This window comes from Anguilla rostrata, chromosome 6, assembly GCF_018555375.3.
Source record: "Anguilla rostrata isolate EN2019 chromosome 6, ASM1855537v3, whole genome shotgun sequence".
Lineage (NCBI taxonomy): Eukaryota > Metazoa > Chordata > Actinopteri > Anguilliformes > Anguillidae > Anguilla > Anguilla rostrata.
Window position 1 is genome coordinate 14,338,019 of NC_057938.1, and position 26,002 is coordinate 14,364,020.

At 39.2% G+C, this 26,002-nt stretch overlaps 1 protein-coding gene across 4 annotated transcripts in view; it reads left to right on the plus strand.

The window, feature by feature from the left end:
* The first annotated feature begins 1,208 nt into the window (after window positions 1-1,208).
* LOC135256605 (nuclear receptor subfamily 5 group A member 2-like) overlaps window positions 1,209-26,002 on the plus strand; it is a 47,430-nt gene continuing 22,636 nt past the window's right edge. Inside the window, exons 1-5 of one of the 4 annotated variants that reach the window (XM_064338537.1) lie at window positions 1,213-1,574; window positions 5,362-5,493; window positions 8,137-8,255; window positions 10,346-10,487; window positions 14,896-15,572. In XM_064338537.1, coding sequence (XP_064194607.1) covers window positions 5,412-5,493; window positions 8,137-8,255; window positions 10,346-10,487; window positions 14,896-15,572 — 1,020 coding nt within the window. In that variant the 5' untranslated portion in view covers window positions 1,213-1,574; window positions 5,362-5,411. The other 3 variants (XM_064338539.1, XM_064338540.1, XM_064338538.1) reach the window with 3 other exon arrangements.

Sequence of the window (26,002 nt, forward strand, 5' to 3'; positions counted from 1 at the left end):
AAAAATATGTTTTGTTTCTTTCTTTATTTGGTATTTTCTGTATTTACACTAAGTTGTGAGCTGAGCTGTTGCTGAAAGTAAAGGGAAAAAAATCACTTTTGCATCAAATGTTTTGATTGCACAATGTTCAGTATACCATGCATTGTATCTGACACGCACTCTCTCTCACACACTGACAATCACAATATACACAACACACACATACACTCTTTCACACACTCATGCACTGCTGTCATTTTTCAGTTTCAGAGATCTTTAGCCCTTACAATATCTGTATCATGTGTTTCGTTGGCTGAAAAATGTCACTTGTTTTTTCTGAATCTTTAGTGAAAATATTTTGTACTTTACCAGTTCATATTTTGTCTGACTGGTGTTGTGTACTGCAATTATGAATCATTAGTGCATTTGCTCTATGCAATTAAATTAACAAATACGAGAAAGACCTGCAACCTATGACCAGTCAATACAATATTGTGAGGGTCATATGTCCTCAGAAGTATATTTATAAGAGGATAGAAGACACACTTTCTCCAGGATGAAAATTAGCCGATTTTTCCTGTGCGTTGTAATATTAATTTTTTTTTATAAATGTTAAGGTTACTGAGAGAATTTATTTCAAATTGGATTTGTGTAAATGTGTGCTCATGGTTTGAAAAAAAAGGAATATTTTCTTTTCTTACTATTTCCATGTTTCATAAATTATACATCTTACATGTTCATGTTATATAAACATGTTTTACAATAGAGTATAGTTTGCATTAAAGAGTTTACTGTTTACGGTTAACAGTTCATCACTTTTTTGAGATGGGGGGATCCTCAGCCAAAGGGTAGTCATTATAGGGGGCCTTAAAATGAACAAGTTTGGGAACCCTTGCATTGGCACACATTAGGCAATGCGTGTAACCGCTGCTCATGATAAGGACGGGGTTTTATTTTCAGGTAGTGGAGATCAGAGCACTCCGCTGATGATCCTTTCAGCTCTGATCTTCTGACCTCATTTTTTACCACCTTCCCCCCATCACAGTCAATGACCTGTGCAGCAATTCCTCCTCTCTTTTCCCTCCAGGTTAATCATTTCCACAGCATAATCTACCCCCAAAGCCCTTATCTGTCGCTGTGTCACTTTATGACATGGTCTTATCGTCCCCTCCTGGGTCATGTGACCACAGATGGCCTATCCATACCATGCGTTTGGAAAACTCCTGATTAGGACCTTCATTGGATGGGACTGTTGGTTTAACACAGGTGCCTATTTCTGGCATTTTTGGAGGGGGGTGGGATGTGTGCGTGTGTGTGTGTGTGTGTGTGTGTGTGAGTTTGTGTGTGTATGTGTGCAGTGGGTGCATCAAGGGGGAGGTTTAGTCCATTGGGAGAATTAACTTTTCTTCAAAGCTGAAGGATGGATCCTGCTTTTTACCCAAGCTCGCCATGAGACTTTTACACCAAGAAGAGTAACAAAAGTCTTCTTCTCACCATGACTGTTATAACAGCCTTGCATGGAACAGCCCGATGTGACCTCAAGCCCCTGGCTATGACATCATAGAGGATTTTACTGAAGAAGACCTGTCTGAGCGGTAAGGAGGCAAAGGTCTCTTGTAAGGAGAATCTGTCACTTATCCTAATGCTCATTTCAAAGGTTTGTCTCTGAGACTTGCCACCTCACTAAAACACCTGTGACAAAGTAAATAATTTTAGTCTATTTTAGCCAGAGTTGTGCAATTACTTTTCATGAGATGCTTTTATGCAATTTATAACAGCATTTTATCATACTTGTAGTACGAGTTACATATGGTTTGTAAGGTATAGCCTTAATAAGGAATATTCTTGCTTTAACAATAAATGAGGTAAATTGTAAAAGTAATGTGTGATTGAGAGATTCATTGCCAATAGATAAGCTTAGACTATATACCTTCTGTACTGACATTACGAAACCATCACTCCTTGTTCAAATGCATTTACAGGTGTACAAATTTCCTGACCAGAAATGTGAAAAAATAGCTTTAGTGGCGTGAAGTTCATATGGAGGTTTGTGGAGTGCAATGTAAAACGTTGTACTGAAGCTTTTACGCGAAATCTATATAGATGTTTATGATTTTTTTAAATCGATATTTATGATAACGTATCAATACAGGCTGTACTAAATATGAATTTCTATAGATTATTATATAATGTATCATATAAGGCGGTAAAGATGAGTCTGTCGTTTGTAGCGAGATTTATTGCGGTTTTCCAATATACAATAATACAATGAAGCTATTATAACATAACTTTCAAGTTATAATATCTTTAATCATTTTTACGATTAGATTTTAATCGTTAAACAAATCGTATGCCGCTATTTATCATTGTATTTAATATAGTCTATGCAAACGTTTGTAAACAATTTACTATTAGGCTATTTAAAGACAAATAAGAAGTATTCAACGATACCATTCATTTTAATACAATTTGAAATCTGTGATTAGAATTTATCAAATAGTCTACAGACTCGCTACTTTACAGCTAATACAACGGAATATATTATTATTATTATTTATTTTGTATTATTATTATTATTATTATTATTATTATTATTATTATTTAATAATAATCATAATAATAAAGCTCTTCATAAGCATGTAGCCTACGTCAATTTAACAAAATAGTACAAAAACGAATTACAGCTATTTATTAGCTTGTAGAATTAAGCGTCACTGGGCGAGAGTGCACATTACTTGTATAGCAGTCTTTACGTTTTAATTCTGATATAAAACGCGTTTCTTGTCAGTTCATGTCACTGTTTGATGTACAAAATAGCTCATGTAAAAATATATCCTTTTATTGACAGGGAAAATCTTATTTTATATGGTTAGTCTAATATTTATTTGCGTTACAGACACCTTATCAGATATCGATTCACAAAGTTTTTATGGTGCCGTACTGTGACCGGAGCAGCTAAGGTAAGGTGCGCTAGGTTGTTTGACGATATAACACACGGCTCAACCCTTGGACCCTCAGGTCCATGGTTCTGTAACCTTTTTTTCCCACTCACACAATGCTTTATCCAATTTTTCTAGCTAAATTAACTCAGTTTTGATCCTAACATATTAGCCTACACCCAAGTATTTTATTTTTATTTGTATGAAAGCAGCATTTAAGACTATACCCTTTAAGTGTAAATTTGGAACTTGTTCTCTTGATTTGTACCAGTGGTGGCATATAGCCCAGCTAATATAACTGTTGCCAGCATTACACTTCTCGGCCATGGAAACAGTAGCCTACCTTTTCATTTTGACCCTATATTGTATATACAACGTTATGTGTCTTATTTAAAATCAATCTGATACGATAATGTATACTTTTGTGTCAGTTTCATTCATAAATAGGCTACGAATTTATTTATTTGTGTGGTGTTTATTGGTGCACTGTATTTTTCCACCAATACAGTTGCGTAGCCTACTTATTCTCGATGTGTCGAGGAATCATCAGGTGTGCTGCGTGTTGACTGACTAAATCCAGTCACAAGTTATTTTTCTTTGCCCGCGCAGGTTGACAGCTCGTAAAGCTAGTTGTGAAGTAAACATTTGGCAACAGATACCACCATTGTAGCTCGAGATCTATGGATTTACCATGGATATAATAAAGGGTGTCACATTAATTTAGCATGGTATAAGAGATCTGGATCTAAATGTCCGCGCCTCCTTACCCGTTTTAATCAATTCAACGAAGATACTAGAGATCAAACGATATTTTCGTCGACCAACCTTTCTGTAGCTTTTCTTGTGACGTGTGGCGTTTCTTGTGTAGAATGAAAACAGCAATGATTTTAGCAGGTTGTAGGCCTACGTTGTTTCAGTTGAAACCTACGTTTAAACTTGGTCGCGGCATTCGGTGTCGGGTGTCATATTTTCATTGCAAATATGGAACTGTAACGACATCATTGCATTGTATTGTGTCAATAATAATCTGTTTATGGCCGATAATAACCGTTTAAATTTAAATCAATTTATGGGAAGATATGGGAAACATACAAAAATGATTTATAATATTTAGCCTACAGAGATACACATTCAATTGATCTATTCCGAAAAAAAAATCTTTTAAAAACGCAGCGGCGGAAAAATTAAGCAGCTATAAGGTATTTGTTCCCTTTCTGTGAGCACTGTGCTGATGTCATACGAATATAAAATAAGAAACATTCAGGCTGGCTCTTATAATGTAATTGAGCACAGCTGTTTTTCACAGCTTAAGGTGTTGTTCGTTTATCCCTAAACTGATTTGACTTTATCTTTATTCTCAGACTGTACTGTAATGATTTACGAAGCAATAAAGAACAAGTTAATAAATAGGGACTGGTTCGTATAAAAACAATAAGACCAAAAACCTGCATGTAACCGGACGGCTGTGTGAAATAACCTAGAAATTGCAAGTTACATCAGTTTTCAACTGTCTTTTCAATATAGACGCCCTAAAATATACATTTATTTTGTATTATTGTAAACAGTGATGCAAATTTTATTGAAGCATGCATGACAAGCCTTGATAACCCCGTTTAATAAGTCCAGTTCTGAAGCCATTGTAGCCTAGAGCAATTTATGGCCTTATCGCGCTTGCTTTGATGTAGGCTGTGATAAAACGAAGCAATTCAAGCTGAACTGATATATTGTCAATTTAACTGACCTAGTCTAGAAAGATAAACACTGATTGTGTTTATTCGCGTATTGAATAGCTCGTGTGCCTTATTTAAAATGTTCATAAGTAAAGACGTTCGCATGATTGGAAAGCCGTGCTTTGGAGAGCTCAACGTGGGTGCTCTAATGTTCCTCTCCGCGCGATTGGCGGAAGGGAAGATGATGTCAGCCCACCCGTAGGATTCCCGATTGGCGTGTGCAGTGTCAGTGATGGGGTAAACAAGGCAGGAAGGAAGGTTTTGAACTTCAAAACTAGACTCATTGCACATTGTCGACGTTAGACACAACACTGTAGGAGGGGGAGGCGCTTTATGGAAACCCAAAGTTCCTGGCAATAAACTCTCGTTTATTGACCAGTGCCAATATCATCGAAGCAACACTGGAAGATCGGATATCAGTTGAAAGCTGCGAAGACATGTGACTGAGCTGAATATGTTTCCCAGTTAAATTGTGGTTGAAACGTGACTGTCTTTCGCGTTGACATGGGATTTTGATATTTTCACGAGTTTATTCTTTTCTGCTATGGGACACCATGAACTGGCATTTTGACTGCTACTGTAAAGAAACTGTTGGGTATGTTGCATTTGTATTTATATTCCAATGAGCACCGTTGAGCTAAACTGTACGGCGTCTGGATTTTGAAGACATTTTCTCTGTAACTGAGAAATCGCATGGCACCCTCCGCGTGCAGGTGGCCGAACGGCCGAAGCTGAGAGCCCAGTTCCGATTGGCAACGCTGCCATGCTGCCAAAAGTCGAGACTGAATCCCTGGGAATCGCTCGATCGTATGGGGAACAGGGACGCGTTCCTAAAAGCATGCAAGGTAAGAAAGTAAAGCGCATTGTGTTCTTATGGGATATGGTATGCCCGTTACTGGGTGAAATTGTCCAGTTGGTACGATTAGATCACTCATTTACCTCTGTGGGTAGGCTACGCACGACAACATCTGATTCGGTCTTATAGCGGACAACGTTGTCGAAGCGTTCACTAGGCGAGGGGATACTTTTTTTTTTATCTCCGAGCTTTCCGGACCGGCGACTGTGATAAGAGATGTCCTAGCATTGACTTACGCCTAAAGTTGTCAGCTGTTTCATTGGAAGGACTCACTATGTATCAGACGTGATACAGTCTGTATCAGGTTTCGTAGTCATTTATTGTTGTCTTGCCCAAACTGCTCATAGCATGCATTGGTAAAGCCAACTAACTGTTAAAACCCCATTGATGAAATGAAAGCTCTGAGTTGTTTTTTGATAAGCTGTTTTATTTATTTATTTATTTATTGTTTAAAATAATTGAAATATGTGACTGTTTTGGCTAAATGTTTTATTTTCTAAATTTTAGGCTACAATTCACTCTTTTTTCATTTCCCCTCTTTAGTTCCTAGTTTTGTTTATTTTACTATTGTCAATGCATGCTGCAATGAATTTAGAGCTAGCCTGGAACTAAAAAATGTGTTGTACGCATTTTCCTGTGTAGGCTAATTTTGGACTTAACAACTCTGATGAAAATGTATTCAGTCAAACCTGTTGTAGACTACCGTGAACAGTTAAACGCGCACCCAGTAGTGGTCTTTAAAATTGCAAGCCTTCATCACACCGATTTTAACGCTACAGTGAAATAAATCACAGCAGGCCTAATGTCATTTTCAGTAATGATACGTTAATTAAAATTCGGATCTTTAATAAATGTCAAAGTTAGATTCCACATTAAAATTGTATTTCTCTGAATCTGTTTTCTTTTTTAAAATGGAATTTTAAATTTAAAAAAACATCCCAGCCTTTTACATGGAGAAAACACGTTTTATAGCAAGGATAGTTTCTCGTAGATGTCACATTTTACCCGCTTTATGTTGAATGTTCCATTTCAATAGGCATATCAGATTACAATCTAATCTAATGAGGAAAAAACTAAAACTGTATAGTATCAATGTAATATAGAATGGCGTGTGATTTCAGGAATAACTCAGAAATGACATTTTTGCTTATAGGCCCAGGGCCTGAAGACAGCGGTCGTTTTTAATTAATTTATTCTATTTTGTTGTTTAAAATCCTTAATCTAACAAATATGGGGCTTGTGCGCATGCATTTGTTTGTGCAAAATATGTATTAATTCCGTTTCGGTAGGAAGAACTGATTTCTACTTTCTTTATTGCGGTTTGTTTGTAAATGCTAATACTACTTTCATATTCTTAAATGTATAGGTTAAGTGTGGTTGAAATATTGGTATCAACGTATTAATAATATGCGTTTGATTAAACCTGTTAGTGTAAATTAACTGGGAGCATTGGAGTAGTACTTAAATTGCCGTGTAAATGAGATATTTTAATTAATGAAAAAATGAAAATGTAACATGTATTTGTTCCATAGATTAAATGTGGTTAAAATATGCGAATTAATAGCCAAACTCATAAAAAGAGAAATATATATTTATCATATCTTAAATGACATAGTTTCATTGTTGTCTATTTGATAACAAGTCAGAATTACGTAATTACTGGTTGCTATGAAGTTACAGGACTGTACTTTCACGATTATTCTCAATTAGTAAACTAACTGTAAAATAGTTAGGACACACTTTGCCTCACAGTATATACAAGTTTATACACACGTATTCATTAAAAAAAACTTTACTGTAAGTTGTAAGGCATGTATTAAGATGTAAGGTGTGTGTGTGTGTGTGTGTGTGTGTGTGTGTGTTTTCCATATTTATGTTTTTTTTTTCTTCATTATTTTCTCAGCAATCCATTTGTAGGACTGTAATTCAAATTACTGCATGCCTGTTAAATGGTCATATCTTTCCAAAAAATGTATGTTAGTTGGATCCCAGAATTCTGTTTGCTCAACATTTTGACTGTCCTCTCTCAAAATTTGGTTGTAAACATTCCATTTTCATACAGAGGCAATAATCTCCTATGGGTCAAATGTAGTCCTTAACAATTCACATCAGTCCGCAAATATGTATGAATGTCTGTTCAACAGAATATTGACAGGTCTGTGAATGTCTTATATTCATTGTTTGGTTAAAATATAGTTTTCCACATTTAGGTTTGTTTTTATATGAAAACCCAACAGATACTCAAATGTAAAATGGCTTTGCAAGCACATTTAATTTTAATCAATACAAATGATTACATTTCCGTGAGCTCTGTTTTTTCACTGGTGACTTCACCGGAAGTATTCAAGATTTTCAAGCTAAGAAGCAAAAATAGATGTTTTTTCACATCGGTAGTGCTTGGACAATCTAGCTAATTTGTATCCATCTGTTCTGGTTTTTAACTGCACACTTATCCATTATACATTTGTTTAGTTAGGCAGTTTGGTGGTCATGTGTCCATACTGTTATTAGCTTGGATGCTAACTAATGCACTCGCCTCCATAAAAGCATTTCATTGGGTACTGGCTAATATGCATGTGTCCACACTGAATGTGAGACATAATGCTGGCTAATACTTATGTGTTATTTGCAGCACCCCATTTTAAAATGATGGACTACTCCTACGATGAAGACATGGAAGAGATGTGTCCAGTGTGTGGAGACAAGGTGTCTGGGTACCACTATGGGCTGCTGACCTGTGAAAGCTGTAAGGTGTGTCTGTTCAGACCTTCTTTCCTCATCATTCTAAAGGCAATGCTACATTACATGCTGGCTTTAAACTGAGCAGGCTCGAAAAACAGAAAAGAAACTGGGTTTGGATTACTTAATAGAAGATTTGTCCTAGTTTCATTGTTTGTCCTTAACCGTAATTGCAAATAAATGCCAGTGTTTTTATTTTTATTTTTCGATGAACAGAAACGGTTATTGCAGAAGTTGCAAAATTGTGTTTTTGAATAAGAAAATGAACACTTTCGTTTAACTGTGAAGTTAAGGACAAATGTTGATTGAATCCAAGCCTGTACTCTATTTGCACAATGACCTTGCACATAATGCATTGGCCACACAGTGCTGCCAAGTAGCTTGAGTCAGTCCTAATCAGAACTATACAGCAGTTATTTTTCATGCTTCCGTTGCAGTGAATGCCTCCAAGGCGCACCAAAGATCTTTCACGGCATCGGTGGTAGTGAAATCAATTAGGGTGTGTTCTGATTAACAGTTCTCGTTCACAGTCGTTGGTCTTAACCTGGCCTTAGTATCAATGACACATTTAAATGACTTATTTGGGTAGGAAAACTAAAGGATTACTTTTCACGATGCCATACTAGTGCAAGTACAAATGTCTACCTATTTGAAAATATTCTTCAACCATAATCTTTAGCTTTTTGTACATTATGAAATGCAATCCTTGTTTTGGCTGTGAGTAAAATGGAGGTTGGATTACCTACATTTTCAAACCGTAACATGTATGGTAGCTACAATATATACACACTAATGGTTGAGATTAAAACGGAAAAGAAGAGGTGTTCAAGAAACTAATGAAGATCATTTATACAGCCCAAATGATTCAAATACACTTTATACAGATTTAAATGAAGATCATTTATACAGCCCAAATGATTCAAATACACTTTATACAGATTTAAATGAACACTCAGCACTTTGTCAAGAAAGCCTTACGCTGCAAATAATATCTACTGTGTAAGAATCTATTTAAACTACACAGCCACACATTTTTTCAAGAACATGGAAACCCCTAGTTTCATAATACACAGATACAACCTTTCAACCATGGAATATGCTGGATATTTTTAAGCTTGTCCTGCCTGAAGTTTGGTTGTAAAATGAAATGTGTTACAGATGAGATCCTGGCAGTCTAGAAGTGTAAATTGTAAATATAATTTGTTGTATTTTTTCACTTTCACACACTTTCATTTACAAAATGAGATATGTATTCAAAATGCCTAAAAATCACAAGAGGTTAAAAGTCTACATTAGACTAATGTTAAAAACATTTAAATTCACAGTAAAATAATTCCACATTTAACTTTGTGAATAAAGAAAGATTTTATGTTCAATAATCAATGTTCTCAGTATTTATGAATTTTTTGTTTGTTGTAATTTGTTACCAACAGAATTAACTCAAAATATAACAAGTCTTAAATTCACTTTTTACTGTACCATATTGGATGTCCTAAAACTACAAACCATCTTTAATTGTACATGAACAATTCTCTACTTGTATTATTTTAGAAGCATTAAAAGTTGTAGTCAAGTATTCACCTTTCAGAGTAACTGAAAAAAATGGATGTATACATTCAGCAGTTTCATGTTTCTAGAGATGAGATGATACTTTTTTTTTTTTGCACTTAATGACTACTATGTCAGGAATTGATGCCTGAAATGACAGATTCAGTTAGTCCATGGAGTTTATGAAATCCAACACACATAGTTACATACAGTACAGTTTCCAAATGATCTGATCCCAAATGAAGTCACTTGCATCCTTGTTGCCACTGCATTCTAGATGTAGTTGTATGTATGTGTGTATCTGTGTGTATGTGTGTGTGTGTGCGTGTGTGTGTGCACATAAATGTGCGTATGTGTACACGTGTGTGTGTGTGTGTGTTTGTGCGTATTTTTGTGGATGCATCCATGTATGCGTGCGTGTGTGCATATTTGTGTGTACATGGGTATGTGCAGATGTGTCCGCATATGCATATGTACATATTATAAGTGCGTCTGTATTTTTATGTAACTGTTTTAATCGTTGATTCTATATCTGCTTTCATTGGTTTCTGCAGGGCTTCTTCAAGCGCACAGTTCAGAACAACAAAAGGTACACGTGTATAGAGAACCAGAGCTGCCAGATCGACAAAACGCAGAGGAAACGCTGTCCCTACTGCCGCTTTCAGAAGTGCCTTACAGTGGGCATGAAACTCGAAGGTAAGGTTTTATTTTTAGTCATCTTTTCAGTTTTTCATTTAATGATCATTTACATTCCTTTTCACAACCCATTTACGGGGTGTCCTTTGTCATCGGATTTGGGGTTGTATTGTATCTACATATTTTGAACAAATCTGTGCAGTACATTGCAGTACCAGTGCCTTTGAAAGTGACCCATGTATGGAAAATTATGATCGCTCTTCCTGACGTTTGAGAATGATGTGCTGCAGTTAGATGAAGTGGTCCCTCTTTTTTACCACAGCTGACTTTTGGCACTGCTAGCTTAAACAGGATCCTGGAAATATGTTGTCTGAAAGAAGGAGGTGATAACAGGCAGGATCTGTCTACCTTATTATGTTGATTATGTGATAGCTCCCACTCTCCACACAAGTCGAAGCGGCGTTCATTCTTTCAGAATGGCCTCCCTACTGTGTGGTCCTCATTTCGTTAAAATCACAGAGCAGGAAAATTTTACCGTATAACAGGAATTGAACATCTTCTCAGACCTTTTGTGTTCGACGTTCAAAGAGTCTGGAGAAAAATGAGCACTGTCCATTGTACTTTTTTATGGGCATCTGTTTGTCACTGTAATGTTCGGTCTTGCAAGTCAAACTGAATTTTAAAGCATTTTCGCTGAATCAAAACTCTGAATATGAACCCTCAATTTCCTAGAGGCTTCTCTGGTTTTCGGACATGCTTTGTGAAGTCTTTTCCCTGTTCTCCAAATAATGCTGATGCAGTAATCTTGGCTAAAGTAATATAAAATGGCTGCTTATTGTCAAACTCTCAAAGGCAAAATTTACAGCTGCCATCATTTTTTGCCTGTTTTCTTTCACTTACCTTTACATGCAAACAAGATGCAGGAATCATTAATATCATTGCCCCACTATGGTTTATCAGTGAGCTTTTTGTTATGTCTATCTATCTGTCTATCTGGAGATGACAGAGACTGTCTTACGTGGGCGGAACATTCTTTCCCAGATTCTTTCCAATGGCAGAACACGTGTATATATTTATACTGCAATAAACTGCAGTTAAATTGGCTCCAAATGCATGTTTTAAAATTAGAGACTGAGCAGTCCGATTAAAAAAATGAAGCTATAAGCACTGATTAGAGGCAGGGATCATACCTTTCAGCACTGTATACTGTATACAGTGCTGAAGCGATAACCTGACACCATAGTGTGGCCATACACTCCACAGTGAGGCTGAACGTGAAGGATCTGTGCAGATTCTTAGATTTTTCTAGAACTGTGTTCATTTTCACTTGAAACATCACCCCTTCCCTATACAACTGCATGGATGTTCAGTGTAAAAGTCAATGCGTGAATTACAGAACAGAAAACAGGTCAGGGATTCTGCCATCTGGTGCATTCTTGTTAAAAAAAAATGATCCACTTCCTCATGGGAAACTAGTCCTTATATGCTTGAATGCAATTGTAATACTATATCTGTATGAGACAGAGGAAGTATAGACTGCCTGAATTAAAACTTTGAGTATCGAAAATAAATAAAAAAGTTTTTGTGCTTTTGAAATGTTTTGTTGTGTTGAAAGTGTAAACAGACTGGTGCCTTTCTGGAAGCCTCATTAAGAATATCAATACAATTTTTTTAAAACTGTTATCACATAAGTCACTGGCAATTAATGATGAGTCATTGGTTCAGTTGAAACTGGTATGTTTGGGCATGATTTCCAGGGACAAAATGCTTATTATACTACTGGGTAATTTTCTTTTAGACTGTCTCATACGTGATTCGTTCTGATATGCTGGTTCATAGTTATTCAGACATGGATATATTTGCCATTTGGTGTTAGTTTCTATGTAGTTTTTATTGTCTAAAGATTATACTTATTATTACCATGCATTGTAAAATTATGATGTGTGGTTGTATGTTTGGTTTTTTCACCACCCTTGAAGTTTACATGGGAGGAGCGCACTTCACAGAGGGTGCAAGTTTTAAAATGACCTGTTTGAATAATAACCAGTGTTCTGATGACGACAGATGTGCTCAGAATGTAAATAAATAGTATTATTTGTTTTGAAGCATCAAATGAATGTTTGAGCCTTTTCTTTTCTGATATGTTCATGTGACCCAGTGCCGTTTTGTTTTTGTTTTTGTTTTTTTCTAACACTGCTGATGAATCTGCCATAGATATTCACAAAACAAAAAACATTTTAATTAAATATACTTTACTAAAAGGTAATCCATCTTGTAAAAGATAGCTGAATTGTAACTGAGTGGTGTACATTATGGGGTATGCCTGCACCATCTTGCCCCCAGTGTGCTGTTGTGCTGCTGTGCTGCATTTGATAAGAGTAGAAGAAGCTAAGCTGTATGTGAGGAGCCAAGATGTATTTGACCCTTATTTCAGATAAATATTGCACATAGTGCATGATGTGGTTTTCCTTGTATTTTTGGCTGGACCACAACAGTGTGGCCAGCCCTGTAAATGCGAATGTCTGTGACTGAGTGAGTGACTGACTAATGAAGTTGCACCATTGGTCGGCCGGTTCAGTCCAACCATATACTAGGTTTTGACCTGGTCTTGTTTGTGCAGATTCAATCCAGCTGCAATGCTTTTTTTTGTTTAATGTAAGAAAACAATTAAATGCAATGCCTTTAGGTAATACTTCTGTCTAATTTCTTGCACAGCATTTCTAGCTGAAATTTGCCACAAAAAAATGTTGCTCAGCATGTCTGTTGGGCATTTTAGTCTGTTTTAGTCATTCGTGTCTTCTCATCAATGGCTTATCGGAAACTGAAATCTAGCTTTCACATTCAAATTTGCCATAGAAAACAATAATAGCAAATATATTTAATTTGGCCACCCCCCTCCTTGATGGAAAGTGTCATCGCTTAAGTTTGTTCTGCAAGTTCATTCATTCTGTAAAGTGCTTCAAAGTTATAATTTTGAGTGAAGGATATATATATATATATATATATATATATATATACATATATATATTGGCAATATGTACAGTGTTACGTGCCAATAAAGCCGTTTGAATTTGAATTTGAATTGAATTGATATATACAGTGAAATATATACAGTAGCCCTTTGTCTTTCTTGGCAGAAACTGTACATTATTAATGTGTTCATTCGTGATAAAATTCTTCCAGGCTTTTCTCAATCAGATTTATTTCAAAATAAATTAGGAAAAATGAGACACAAGTGGATTCAAAATGGGGGATGAATTTTTAATTCTTAGCTGGAGAAAATAATTATAATGACATGTATGTAAATAACCTTGTTTAATTAGACTAATAATTCCAAACCAAAAAAGAAAGAAAAAAGAAAAAAACATGCATCCGTGATTTGACTTGCAGGGTCAGAACTAATTGTGTTTTCCCAACAGGGCTAACTGTTAGCTTCCAGCTCATTAATTGCCTTCTTGGTAGGAATCATTAATAGGAAAAGGTCCTTGCAATAATGTTTAATATAAATACACCATTTTGCTGTATATTTTCAATGCCACACCTGTCCTGAAGATAAAAAAGCCACAAACCGTGCATGCAGTGGTACAGACAGTGGCATGTGTATGTGGTGAGACCGTTCTTAATCTTGGTGTGTCCAGCCACTATTTTGAGGAGAAGTAGTTGGCAATATTCCTTGGCAGATGTTGAGCAACCTTTCTTTTAATTATTGTCGATCTCTTATTACAGTGATATTAGAAGCCATAATGCCATACTTGAGCTCCTCAAAAAGCTTCGGTTTCCACTGGAGAGTTACTGCAATAACCTTGTAGTTAGCAAAAGCTGCGATTTCAGCTCTTCTGCTGAATAAGAAATAATTCATTGTGAATAGTTAGCACACAAAGCACGATATGCCAAAAGCTAAACACAATCCTCTGAATGCTTCCTCTGTTATTGCATAACATTTGTTTTGTTGGTCCTGATTCGATTAACATAAGTGTTTGAATTTCCTTTAGTTGGGTCTATTTCAAATGCTGATTTTTGTATAGGCCTTGTTTTGTTTTTTGTTTTTTGTTTTTTTAACAAATTGTTTGTCTAATGCTCAGGTTTTGTGATTTTTGCCTGTTTATTGATGCAATTAATTTTATTTGCCATGACTGACACTTGTAAAATAAAATTTTGAGCACATATTGCCACACATTTAAATAGTGTCTTTTGTAAACATTTGAGGAAGTAATCTGAACAGCTTCTTACAATATTGCTGTATTGAAGTTTAAATCGACTGAATCCCTGTTATCGATCAGGAGCCCATGTCAGCTGTGCCAGTCATGAAGACCTGCAGCACAGATACAGTGCAGCTCTGTCTTCGGACAGTACAGTAAACAGAAGCTGTGGCTGTTGATTGAATCGTATGTTTCCTAAGCGTCCTGTTCCCCCTTCCCCTGCCCGCCCTGGGTTCAGCAGGTTAACTCGTCCCTTTTCGTCCCTGCAGCCGTGAGGGCAGACCGCATGCGGGGAGGCCGCAACAAGTTCGGCCCCATGTACAAGCGGGACCGGGCCCTGAAGCAGCAGAAGAAGGCGCTAATCCGGGCTAGCGGGCTCAAGATGGAGGCCGTGAGTCACGCCATGCAGACGGCGCCCACCGACCTCACCCTCTCGTCCGCCATCCAGAGCATCCACTCCGCCTCCAAGGGCCTGCCCCTGAGCCACGCCCACGGCCACGTCCACGCCCACACCCACGCCGCCCTGCCCCCCTCTGACTATGACCGCAGCTCCTTCGTCGCCCCTCCCATCAGCATGGCCATGCCCCCTCACGGCGGCCTGCAGGCGTACCCGGCCTACGGCCACTTCCAGAGCCGCACCATCAAGTCCGAGTACCCGGACCCCTACAGCAGCTCCCCCGAGTCGCTTTTGGGGTACCCTTACGCCGACGCCTATCAGAGCGGCTCCCCGCCCGGATTCCCCCACCTCATCGTGGAGCTGCTGAAGTGCGAGCCGGACGAGCCCCAGGTGCGGACCAAGATCCTGGCCTACCTGCAGCAGGAGCAGGCCAGCCGGGGGAAGCACGAGAAGCTCAACACCTTTGGACTCATGTGCAAAATGGCCGACCAGACTCTGTTCTCCATTGTTGAGTGGGCAAGAAGCAGCGTGTTCTTCAGGGAACTGAAGGTAGGTGGCAGAAAGAACATACAGGATTCTCGTAAAATATGAAGTCAGTTTTCCTTCGCAAACCCAGTTGGCTGAGTTGAGGAATAACCAAAATCGTGTTTGTGATTTAAGAAGTAATACTTGCGTTTGTTTGTCAGGCTTTAAGAGAAATGTTGATTGCTGACTACAGAATATTGTCTGGACAAGTTCAACAAATCCTTGAAGACACTGATGGAACCTCAAAGATACAAACCTCAAAGTTTCAGATTGCAGTATTTATGAAACGGCCATGGGCCAGATTAACTAAGGAAATTGTCACGATGCAAAACATTCACTATACTGCAGTTGCAGATACTGACTCATTAACGATTGATTTACCTAGGCCCGTTCTATTTCTGCTATCAAATACATTCAATGCCCTCATTCACAATTTTGAGGTAGGAAACACCCATGAAAAGAATGAGAAACAATATACAATACTTACACATCCAGATTACAAGGCACTAAGGAGTGGATACAAAGCAACTAGACACAAGTAGGGAAGGAGCCGGAAGAAAAAGAAAACATTAATTTACGAATCAGGAAAAACAGGCAATGCATTCGTTCTTCTCCGCCCCATGCAGCCCACAAGGGAAACTGATTTGACTGCTGAGGATGTGTGTATAGCCCGACACCCTTCTCTGGCATCCTGTGTTTGAGCTATAGGCTATTATCTCCACCGTGTTTTAACGCGCTCACTCCAGGTATACATATACATGAACACATGTAACTATGTGTCAAAAGGAAAGTCACTACGTAACGTAATGCATCCTAATAATGGTTTTGGCCCATTGTGACCATTTAGTAAATCCAGTGTAGATATTGTGACCTTGTAGCTGCTGCTTTTGGGTCAGAAAAGCAGTCGCAAGCCCTTAGTAAATCTGGCCCTATATTTTTACAATATGTACAAATTAGCATTATATAGTGGGGCACACAAACACTAACCCATGTCTCTGTTTTCATGCTTCTTAGTAATGCTTCCTTCTTGAATCAGAAAATGTGTTACATTTGTGCTAATTAGCCACTGAAGTGTATTAGTTACATTCTAAATCCTCATTGCTGGAATGGGAAAACACTGCCTTTGTTCTGCAGCTAATTCCCACACCCATATGCACTGTGGGTAGTTTGGACCTCAGGACCCTGAGAGCTGTATTAGTGGGTTGTGAGAATCTGTTTGTCTTATGTAGATACATAATAATGAACATAAGCAGAAGATGTCTACCAGAAATACTTGACAAATGCATTGAGTGGAATTACAGTCTGCTCACATGGTCTATTTGCACCTCAAGAGGCCATGTTCTAATTAGCACAAACGTCTGTGGATTCTGTTAAGCTGAAAGCTTAGAGATGTTGATGGGAATCAATCCTATTAAACTCTGGATTCTGAGAGCGAAGGGGTGGAAGACTGTATGTGCATCAGAATACTGGGGAAAGGAACAGTCAGGCTGCTGCAGTGCAGGCCACAAGACCAAGGACTGGATTCAGTCAAAATTTTTACTTAAATTTGACTATTTAAAAACAGAATATTTTATTTTTCTTCAGAAAACAGTTTCCAGAATCATCAACATTTTTTAAAAGAATTGTTTTTGAACTAGGAAAAACGTAACATTTCCCTTAAATTAATTTTTATTTATAGTTTGTTGATATGATTATTTAATTGTATGGATGCATGTGGGTTGAACTTTATATGGAGTTGAAATTTGCTTTCAATTTAAATTCCATTGAGTTCAAGGATGTAAAATATAATACATTATTTGTAAAAGGTAACTAGAATTGAGCATGCTCAGTATAGCTAATGTAAGAGGCAAAATTAACAAAATTTTGATACATTTTTATTTTTATGAAATAGTATACACAGCTATCAAGTGCACTCAAGGCACAATGATGAGAAAAGTTTCATTTCAAAAGTAAAAGATAACATTTTTTACATAGTGAGATACATTACAGTTAGAGAGAAAATTCTTTTGCTGTTTTATCAGGAGAAAATAATGTACGGAAGCTTAAAAAATATAGTCGCAAGGGAAGCCATCCCCCAAAGCCCACCCCCATCTCTTCCCCACCCGTCACCCCCCTCCTGATATGTGGAGGCGGTGAAATACAGTAGTGACAAAACCAGCCCAGTGCGGGATATCTCAAATTCCCTATAAAACTGTTCCCGCAAAGAGGGCAAGCTTCGCGCCAATATCGTGTTTACTGGGCAGTGTGTACATGCCTGAAAAATCTTGACTGACATCAAATGTGACACGCAGTGTCGCCTAAGTAGAGCACATGCACATATGAGCCTCTGACATACTCAGGGCTGCATCATGTAAACACAGGACATGCAAGTGAATGGCCAGAATCTCCCTGACTGCTCACTGCATTGTGACTATAAATACACCTGCAGCTACTCTGTTATTAATAGCATTGTGGGAACAAAAGGATATTTTGTCATGAGACCTGGGAAAAATACGCTATCAATGATATTCAAGCTTTGTTTCCAAAGGTTTGGCCTGCTCATAGGACTCATAAACAGTTTGCTGTTACAGTCTTTATGGGTGGTTTGTGCTTAGGCACTTCACAGTAGAATTGGCTCTCCGCTTAGCCTCAGTCCATTTCATTTTATCTTACATTTTCTTTATATTGGGTTGGTGTAAGCAGTGAGGTATAGGTGGGAATTATGTATGTTCCTTATTATATATGGAAATGTAATATTTTATTATTAAGCTCACCATTTATTTATTTATTTTTATTTTTTGATGGAATCAAAGCATTAGAAAATGCACCACATTTTTTTCAGTCTAAATTGTGTAGCTTAAAGTGCTTACAACTGTATGAATACACCTAGCTATATATTTATTTACAGCATCTGGCTATAAATGAATATGGCCAGTTTGTGTAAAGAATGTTCCAGAAAATAATTAAATTACCAATGCATCTGTGCAGTGTTCACCCCAGAATTATAAGATGATATGCGGCAAACTGTTACCAACATTCAGCAGGTTTTTTCAAACACACTGGAGTTTCATTTTCAAATATATACCCTCACTTCTGTGAGTTCTGTGAGTGAAATTGGATTGATCTGTATTTTTAAGAGAATCTATAAAATATAGGTAATACTCATGCAGCCTTTATACCAATCAGTGGGAAGCAGGTACGAACAGCCCAGCAAGGGGTAGCGGTCAGCTTGAGCCTTCCTACCACTGAATGCTCCACCGGATAGGACACTCACAGCAAGCACATGATTGGACCAAATTAATTTACAGTAGTATAGTTTTCAAGGTCGGTATTTTGCTTACGAGGGTTCATTCAACCTTTAGAAATTTTCTCCTCGGTTTTCCAAGTGTTTATGGTAGCCTGGTTGTAACAGCTCAAAGTAAATACATTGGCTTATGTCTCTGCCGAGATGTGGCAGATTTTTTGAAAAAGAAGGTGTGATTTATAATTTCTGTAATTTTTACGCACATGCATTATGTAGTTCTGAGAGCCAATAAAACTCAACGGACCGCGGCAGGCAGGTTGACGTGCAGCTCTCCGATATTCATATCCGTCCTTTCACAGTTGCTCGGGGACAGGTTCGGGACTGTGGAAACGTAGCCAGGAATGACAATACCAGATCAGCCATTAAGTGGGGAGGACTGCATTAGGTCTTGTTCCCAAGCCGGCAGCCCCCAGCGAGACCCGGGGCCTTATTCGAAAAGCAGCTGGAGAAGAGGCCAGATCCGCGGTGTCCAGAGGCTAGTCCCTCAGGAATGCACTGAGGCGCTCTGGGTAAAACCTCACATCCAGTCATTTTAGCTGTCTGAAACTTCTCCCAACCATGTGCTTTTAAATAAGGCGCTTCTCTTGTGCATGTGCTGTGATACAGCAAGTAGAGGATCTTTGACATAATGAGATGTCGAATTATATTTACCTGTTGGTTAGGCTACGTCCACCTCTAACACTTTGGCCTGGGGGTTAATATTTTACAAAGATGTTCCCTCAGCACTTTTTTTGTTGGCCTGATTTGAAGGAGTGGGTTTATTGTTTTTTACACCTCCTTCTACCCCCACTAGCAGGGGGAATTAATAATGCAGCCTGAGGCCTGACCTGTGAGCCGGCAGGGCGACGCGCCACACACACACATACACACACACACACACGTGCGCACAGACACGCGCGCACACACACACACACACACACGTGCGCACAGACACGCGCACACAACACACACACACACACGCTCCCCTCCTCTGGTGCCGCCGCTGAGGTCACCCGCCGCCGCCACCGCCGGTGACAAACTACGCCCGAGCCGAGGGTCGGCCGGCAGAGATTTGCAACCGCGTCCCTGGTCCGTTGCATTTGAATTACTGTATTCCGCGGACCAGCCCCCCTCCCCCCCCAACCCCAACAACCTCCCCCCCTCAACCCAAAACCCTCCAGCTTTATATCAGCGCATGGGGTGGGGGAAGATGAACATGGGGACGGGACTAACGGCAAGGGCAGGGGTGCGTTGTGAAGGACAAGGGGAAAACAGGTGGAGGTCTAATGGCCCTGCCGCGGCGGAGCCGGCAGCCGCCCTCGGCGCTTGATGGATGGGCCCCGGGGCCTCGCGCGGGCGTAGCCTTTCAGAGATATATTATTTCATTTGAGGAGCAGCAACATTCTCGGGTCCTGTGTTTTGTCCGCTGATAGATGATACCCCCCCCCCACCCCCTTCCCACACTAGCCTCAATCGGTGGTGGCATGTGGGTCGTCGTGGGGTGTTTGCTCATGTGGGGTAAACCCCCCCCCCTCCCCCACCAAGCTCTCTGTTTCACCTGTTCACTCATCTGCAGCAATGTCTGCCTGTGGAGACCCTTTATCCTTATATACTGTAGACTTCTCTATGTAAAAAACTAGAAAGTGTTGGAGTGATTGTACCTAAGTTCTCTAAAACATTACCAGAATCTGACAAAATTGCAGAACAAGTTAAAAAAAAATTTTTGGATATATGGCTTGCTTGTTTATTTGACAGAGGGGATTTGTTAATGATTTCCGACGTATTTGTGCTGTTTTAAATATGGATGTTCCTGGATCTAGTAAACACAAGAGTTGGCTCAGAGGATCAGTTTCATTTCTTAAACTGACTGCCAGATATATTCAATAAATCGACTCCAGTGAAAGTATTTAGCCGCACGTCCTGAGCGCTGACTAGGAAAAAGTGAAAGAAAAAAAAGACCAAATTGGAAAACAATTTGTGAGTCCAACAAAACTCTTTCCCTGGGTTTTTTGTTAAGACTCCATCAGCAAGCTTTATCAATGGCTGCTTCAGTGCAGAAAGGGGCATTCAGCTTGCTGGCGGGCGTGTCTGGTTTGCCAATTATCTCCCACCTTCCCGATCCCTGTCCCGCTGCCGCCTCGTCGTCGTTCGAGGGGTTCGGGGCCGGGGGGGGGCCCTGTCGCGTACCTCCGAGGCCCCCCGAGTCACGGGGGGAAGGAAGCCAGAGGCGCGTGTTAAAAGGGAAGATTTAGGGTCGGAAACCCCGCGGAGGGACATGAAGGAGGGGCGCTAGCGGGCCGGAGGGTCTGCTCATCCACTTGTGGCTTTGATGAGGGATGAAAGCCTGGGCACAGAGAGAGGCCTCCCGCCTGCGTCCAGCGTCCGCCAGCCCGCGCATCTTTAAGGGCCAGGCCTGCTTCAGCCTCAGTGTCTCATACACGGTCATTCAGTGCCCCCCCCCCACCTCCCCCCCAGTGCATTGGCAGTACCTTATTCTTACCATTAGGTGGTGAAAAGGGACTAAATCAGTGAGTCCCAGCCCCAGAAAACTGTTTTTCGCTCACTAAAAATCCCCAAAAGTCTGCTGCTTCCATTGACAGAAGTAATGTGGGAAATCTGAGTGGAAATGTGTTTAGAGTGCATGCATCAAGGCAGTTTATCTGATGTGTTTCCAACCATAAAAGGGGTTTAAAAAGTGTAAATGTGTGTGTGTGTGTGTGTGTGTGTGTGTGTATGTGAAATGTAGTACTGTATGTGCTCACGAAATGTGAGCTCTTTGTTGATCATGATCATAAACACTTTTTTTATTTGGCTGGTATTCTCAATTTCATGTATCTTTTACTGCATATACTGTATGTAATTAATCCTTAATTGGTCTTGGATGGTTAAGGATTTGAAATGTTTTGTATGTTCACTAATCAATTGATTTCCCTGGGTTTGCTCCTACTTCTTGGTATTAAAACAATGGCTTGTGCTTAGACCTGTTTGGATATCTCCTTGTGCGATAGCTAAGCTCCTGCGTGTGCCATATGTCAGACAGGACAAACACAGGCCTGGCAGATTTACGTCATCTGGAATTGTGGAAATTCTCACCACAGCTGAGCATGGCTGGCTGTAACATCAAATTATCTTGATGGCTGTCACGGGTAGCAAAGAAATGAACAAGTGCAAATGTAGACACTCTATTTAAAGGAAAGCGATATATTCAGTGTAATGCATTTTGGCCCCTTAACTTAGTAATAACAGATACTCAGTGTAACCTTGCTTTTCTTATATACATACTGATGTGAGTTTGTCGGTTGTTGAAAAAATTCTCAGGCCTCAGTCTCAAATCAGTTTAATTCCTCCCTGATTTTGTTCCCGTTGTCTTTCCATGTAATTTTCACTTTTATAAGGCACTGGGCTACCTGCCTGGAGTACCCAGCACCCACTGTCAGCACCTATCTTCTATTTTTCCCTGTAATTTATGGCCATCTATTTCAGACCAAGGTTTGCTAAATAAAAGAGTCAAAAGACAAAAGATGACCAGCAGATCCAGCAAGACAGACAGGACACAGGGGTTAGCTTACAAGGAGCTTATATTTAGCTACTGCCGATTAGATGCGGACGTGTGTGTTTCAGATGGGTAACATAATATGCAAGGCGTCGCAATGGCCAAAATTCCCAAGGTCTGCAGCCAGAAAACAGCTTTTGCTAAAACAGGACAAAGACAGGTGTGTTTGCTGTTCTCTTTAATGTTCCCTTGATCATTTATCTGATGATTGGCCAGAATTCCAACAGGTAAGGCACATGGAGAAAAGGTTCCCATACACTGATAGAGTGTGCGTCCATTTTTAACAGGGTATTTCTGATGTCCAGTTTTAGTCAGGTTCTCTGCCCTTTTTTTGAAAATCAGGGAGTTGTGTTTCTGCTGACTTTAAGACAACCCTGCTTTTGCAAGGAGGCTACTGATCCTGAAATAGAAAAAGAAATACAGGAAGGCTGTATTATTTGTAGTGGTTCATGTGGATAGTATAATCATCACTGAACTAATGGTTCAATCAACATTTATGGTCAACTCTGACATGCAAATAATTGCAAGTTTAACTTTTTTCTGTAAATACAGTTTATATAACACTGGAAACTCCTTTTTCCAAATAGTATGGTATCTTTTTTTTACAACGCATTATGTATTTTAATTCTCTGCTCCCACAAGTACCATAAGTAGCACTTCTTAGAGCTCTGCCTCATAAAATCAAAACATGTTTGAAGAAATTTCACGAGACAATTTTAAAACTAACCATACATTTCTTGTATTTGATAAAAGCAATAGCATATGCTACATAGCTAGTCATTGGTCACTGTGGTGAGCAACACCACCCAAGGGCCTGTATTTCATGTGGGCATTTGCTTATAATTGTTATCGTTTAAACCAGCGACCCTGTGACAGTCATTAAAAGGAGCCCAACACTAAAGGGGACTGCTGAGCCTTCCAGTTGTAGGTTTAAGCCTCAGCAGCTGACTATGAACGTGAGTCAACTAACGCTCCCACCTCACCCATCTCCTCACTGCCCTCCACTGGTTATCCATAATCTATCACATAGCCTTGTGGGACAACAATGGCTTAACTACATCTCATTAGATTTAGCAAAAAAATTTTCAGAGCCTTTGTTTCTTTGCCGTTGTTTGTTGAATGTAGTTAATACTCATAAAGGTAGTTTAATTCTTGGTTGTATAATTTAGTTTAATGTTCAATGGGATAGTTGTCAGTCAAATCTCCACTTTATGTCCCTCTTGGGGCTATTCTTTCCCCGTTTGGGAAATTCCTGCACTTCAGGCCCTGATTTTTGCTATTATGTTAGCACTAGATAGGATAAGTCTCCAGAAAGGATTTCCTGCTAAACGGCTGTGAAATAAGTAAAAGTAAAAAGTCCACAGTTGCACTACACAACAGGCCTCAGCCCACATTGATTAAAAGACTAGACTAGAGTCTGGACTATATGCATTGGTTCCTCCCAGTGTGCCAGGTACCCACGGTCTACCAGCAGTGTAAGATACATTCCTCAGGCTGTCGCTAGCTATGCTGTAGCTCTGGTTGGCCTGTACGGTGTAAAACAGTCACTGGCTTATGCATGAGTGCATCACCCACCATACCAGTGCTCCGATGGTATGGGTCGTACAATAATTACAATTTTGAATAGGGGAAGCAGTGCTTAAAACAAAAGGCTTACATTTTTATACTAAGTAACAGAATCTTATTTTCCAGTGCAGCCTCCAAGTCCATTATGGCTCCTCCTTAAGTGCTTTGTAAATCTTGAACAAAGGGTTGTATTTGTTTGAACATTGCAGAAATCCCAAGACTAGTAGTCTACAGTAAGAACCACAATTGGATCATTTGAAAGGCAATATTTCAGTAGCTTAGGAGCAATCTCCCTCCCAGTGTTGCCCTTGTATTAAGAGCCTAATATCTGAATATTTGATTAGTTTTCTTTTTGATAATTATTTTAATGGTGTCTTTGCTTTAAGCCATTCAAATCCCACATTAGTAGGTCAGGGGCCATTTTTTTAAATTAACATTATTGTGTACGATTGTGGTTTGCAGTGGTTTAGTCTGATGGTTTAAGCTACACCTCCACCCGGCTTAAGTCTTCCAACTGTGTGAAAGAAACAGGAGTGGGAAAGAGGTGCTTTCTCAGACCTTTTTTTCTAATTAGCATTCCTAATTAGGTAAATTACCTAGATTCTGTGTTAGAATAAAATTGTATTGTTGGTGAGAAACAGCAGAGTTGCAACAATGTATTATTGTATTAATAATGAAATCTTCTTGGTTGTTTGATCTGATGTGGGTTTTCTTTAAAAAAAAAAATAGAGATGACACCAGCTAATTCCCATAATCCAGAGTATTTTCCAGATCGAGTATTTTCTGAATTATGTGTACATAAGCACCCTATCATCTTTTTTCCTTGTTAATTAATGGTATGATTACTGTGCCTAATTCTGGTCTGTATCTGTTATAGTCTATAACCTCATGAGGGCAAAAGTGCTATATCCAGTAATCCCTCAAATAATAATAAGCTGATGTTTATGCTCTTGATATATAAGTGTTTGTGTGTCAATGTGTGTGTGTGTGTGTGTGTGTGTTTGTGTGATTAGAAATCCATAGGTTTTAATCCTTAAAGGGGGATGGAGTCATATGTCATAGTGGATAGTGCCATTGTGACTAGCTAAAATATACCTGGTATAAAACTGGCCACAAGGAGCAGTTTTATGTAGTCTATTGTTTCTGCATTGGAGCTTTTCTCTCTAACAGATTCTAGACTAGACTGCAACTATCCCTAGAGACCATTAGTGTAGTCATCGTGGGAACAGATCAATCTCCACACCTCTGCGCGATCGATCTGGCTGGCTATCAGACTGGCCCCTCCCACTACCCCGCCCTCCCCAATTCCCTCATAGACCCAGACTGATGCCTGTTGACCCAGAGGAACCAATCATCTTTTCCCACAGAAACACTGATTCTCAATGCAACTGGCCATCACAGTGCTCAGTTACTAATCGGGCGCAGTGCGTACTCTTGCCATGAATTGCGAGCACTTCTAAGTCCTCCCAATTGCACAGTGAGCTACTGTTTGGTTGAATTTTGTGTCTAGCGCAGTTCAGCCTCTTGTTGTAATTTTTTTTTTTTTTAAATGATTAATTTTTCTTATCCTGAGTCTGAGACATTATGGATTTACCATTAATAATCATAGAGCCTCAACCCACGGTGTGTCAGGACCTCAGTTTTTTAAATGAACCTTTTCTTGAATTTCCTTTTTTTTCTCTTTTCTTGAATTGCCTTTTCACCTATAAAAAACGGTTTTCTTTTTTAAGCAAGTTTTCTTGATTGTATTTTCTAAGTATCAAGTGCTTTGATGTTAAATTGAATCAAGGCCGATTTTGAGAGTAGTACGGAATATGGAGCACACAGCTACTCTTATGACCTTCATTTTGTTTCTTGAATGTGACTCGTGTAATGAGCACCAAAGAGTACTGAGAGAAGCATGATTTGCGAGATCTCTAGTAATACAAATGAGTAAAATAATGCCTGGCGGTGAGTGGGTGGTGGCAAGGGGGGGGGGGGGGGGGTCGTGGGGCTCAGTGTGAGAAGGCAGAGTGGAGTGCTTGTGGCCAATGAATGATAATCTACCATTCTTATTATTCCAGCATCAACTGC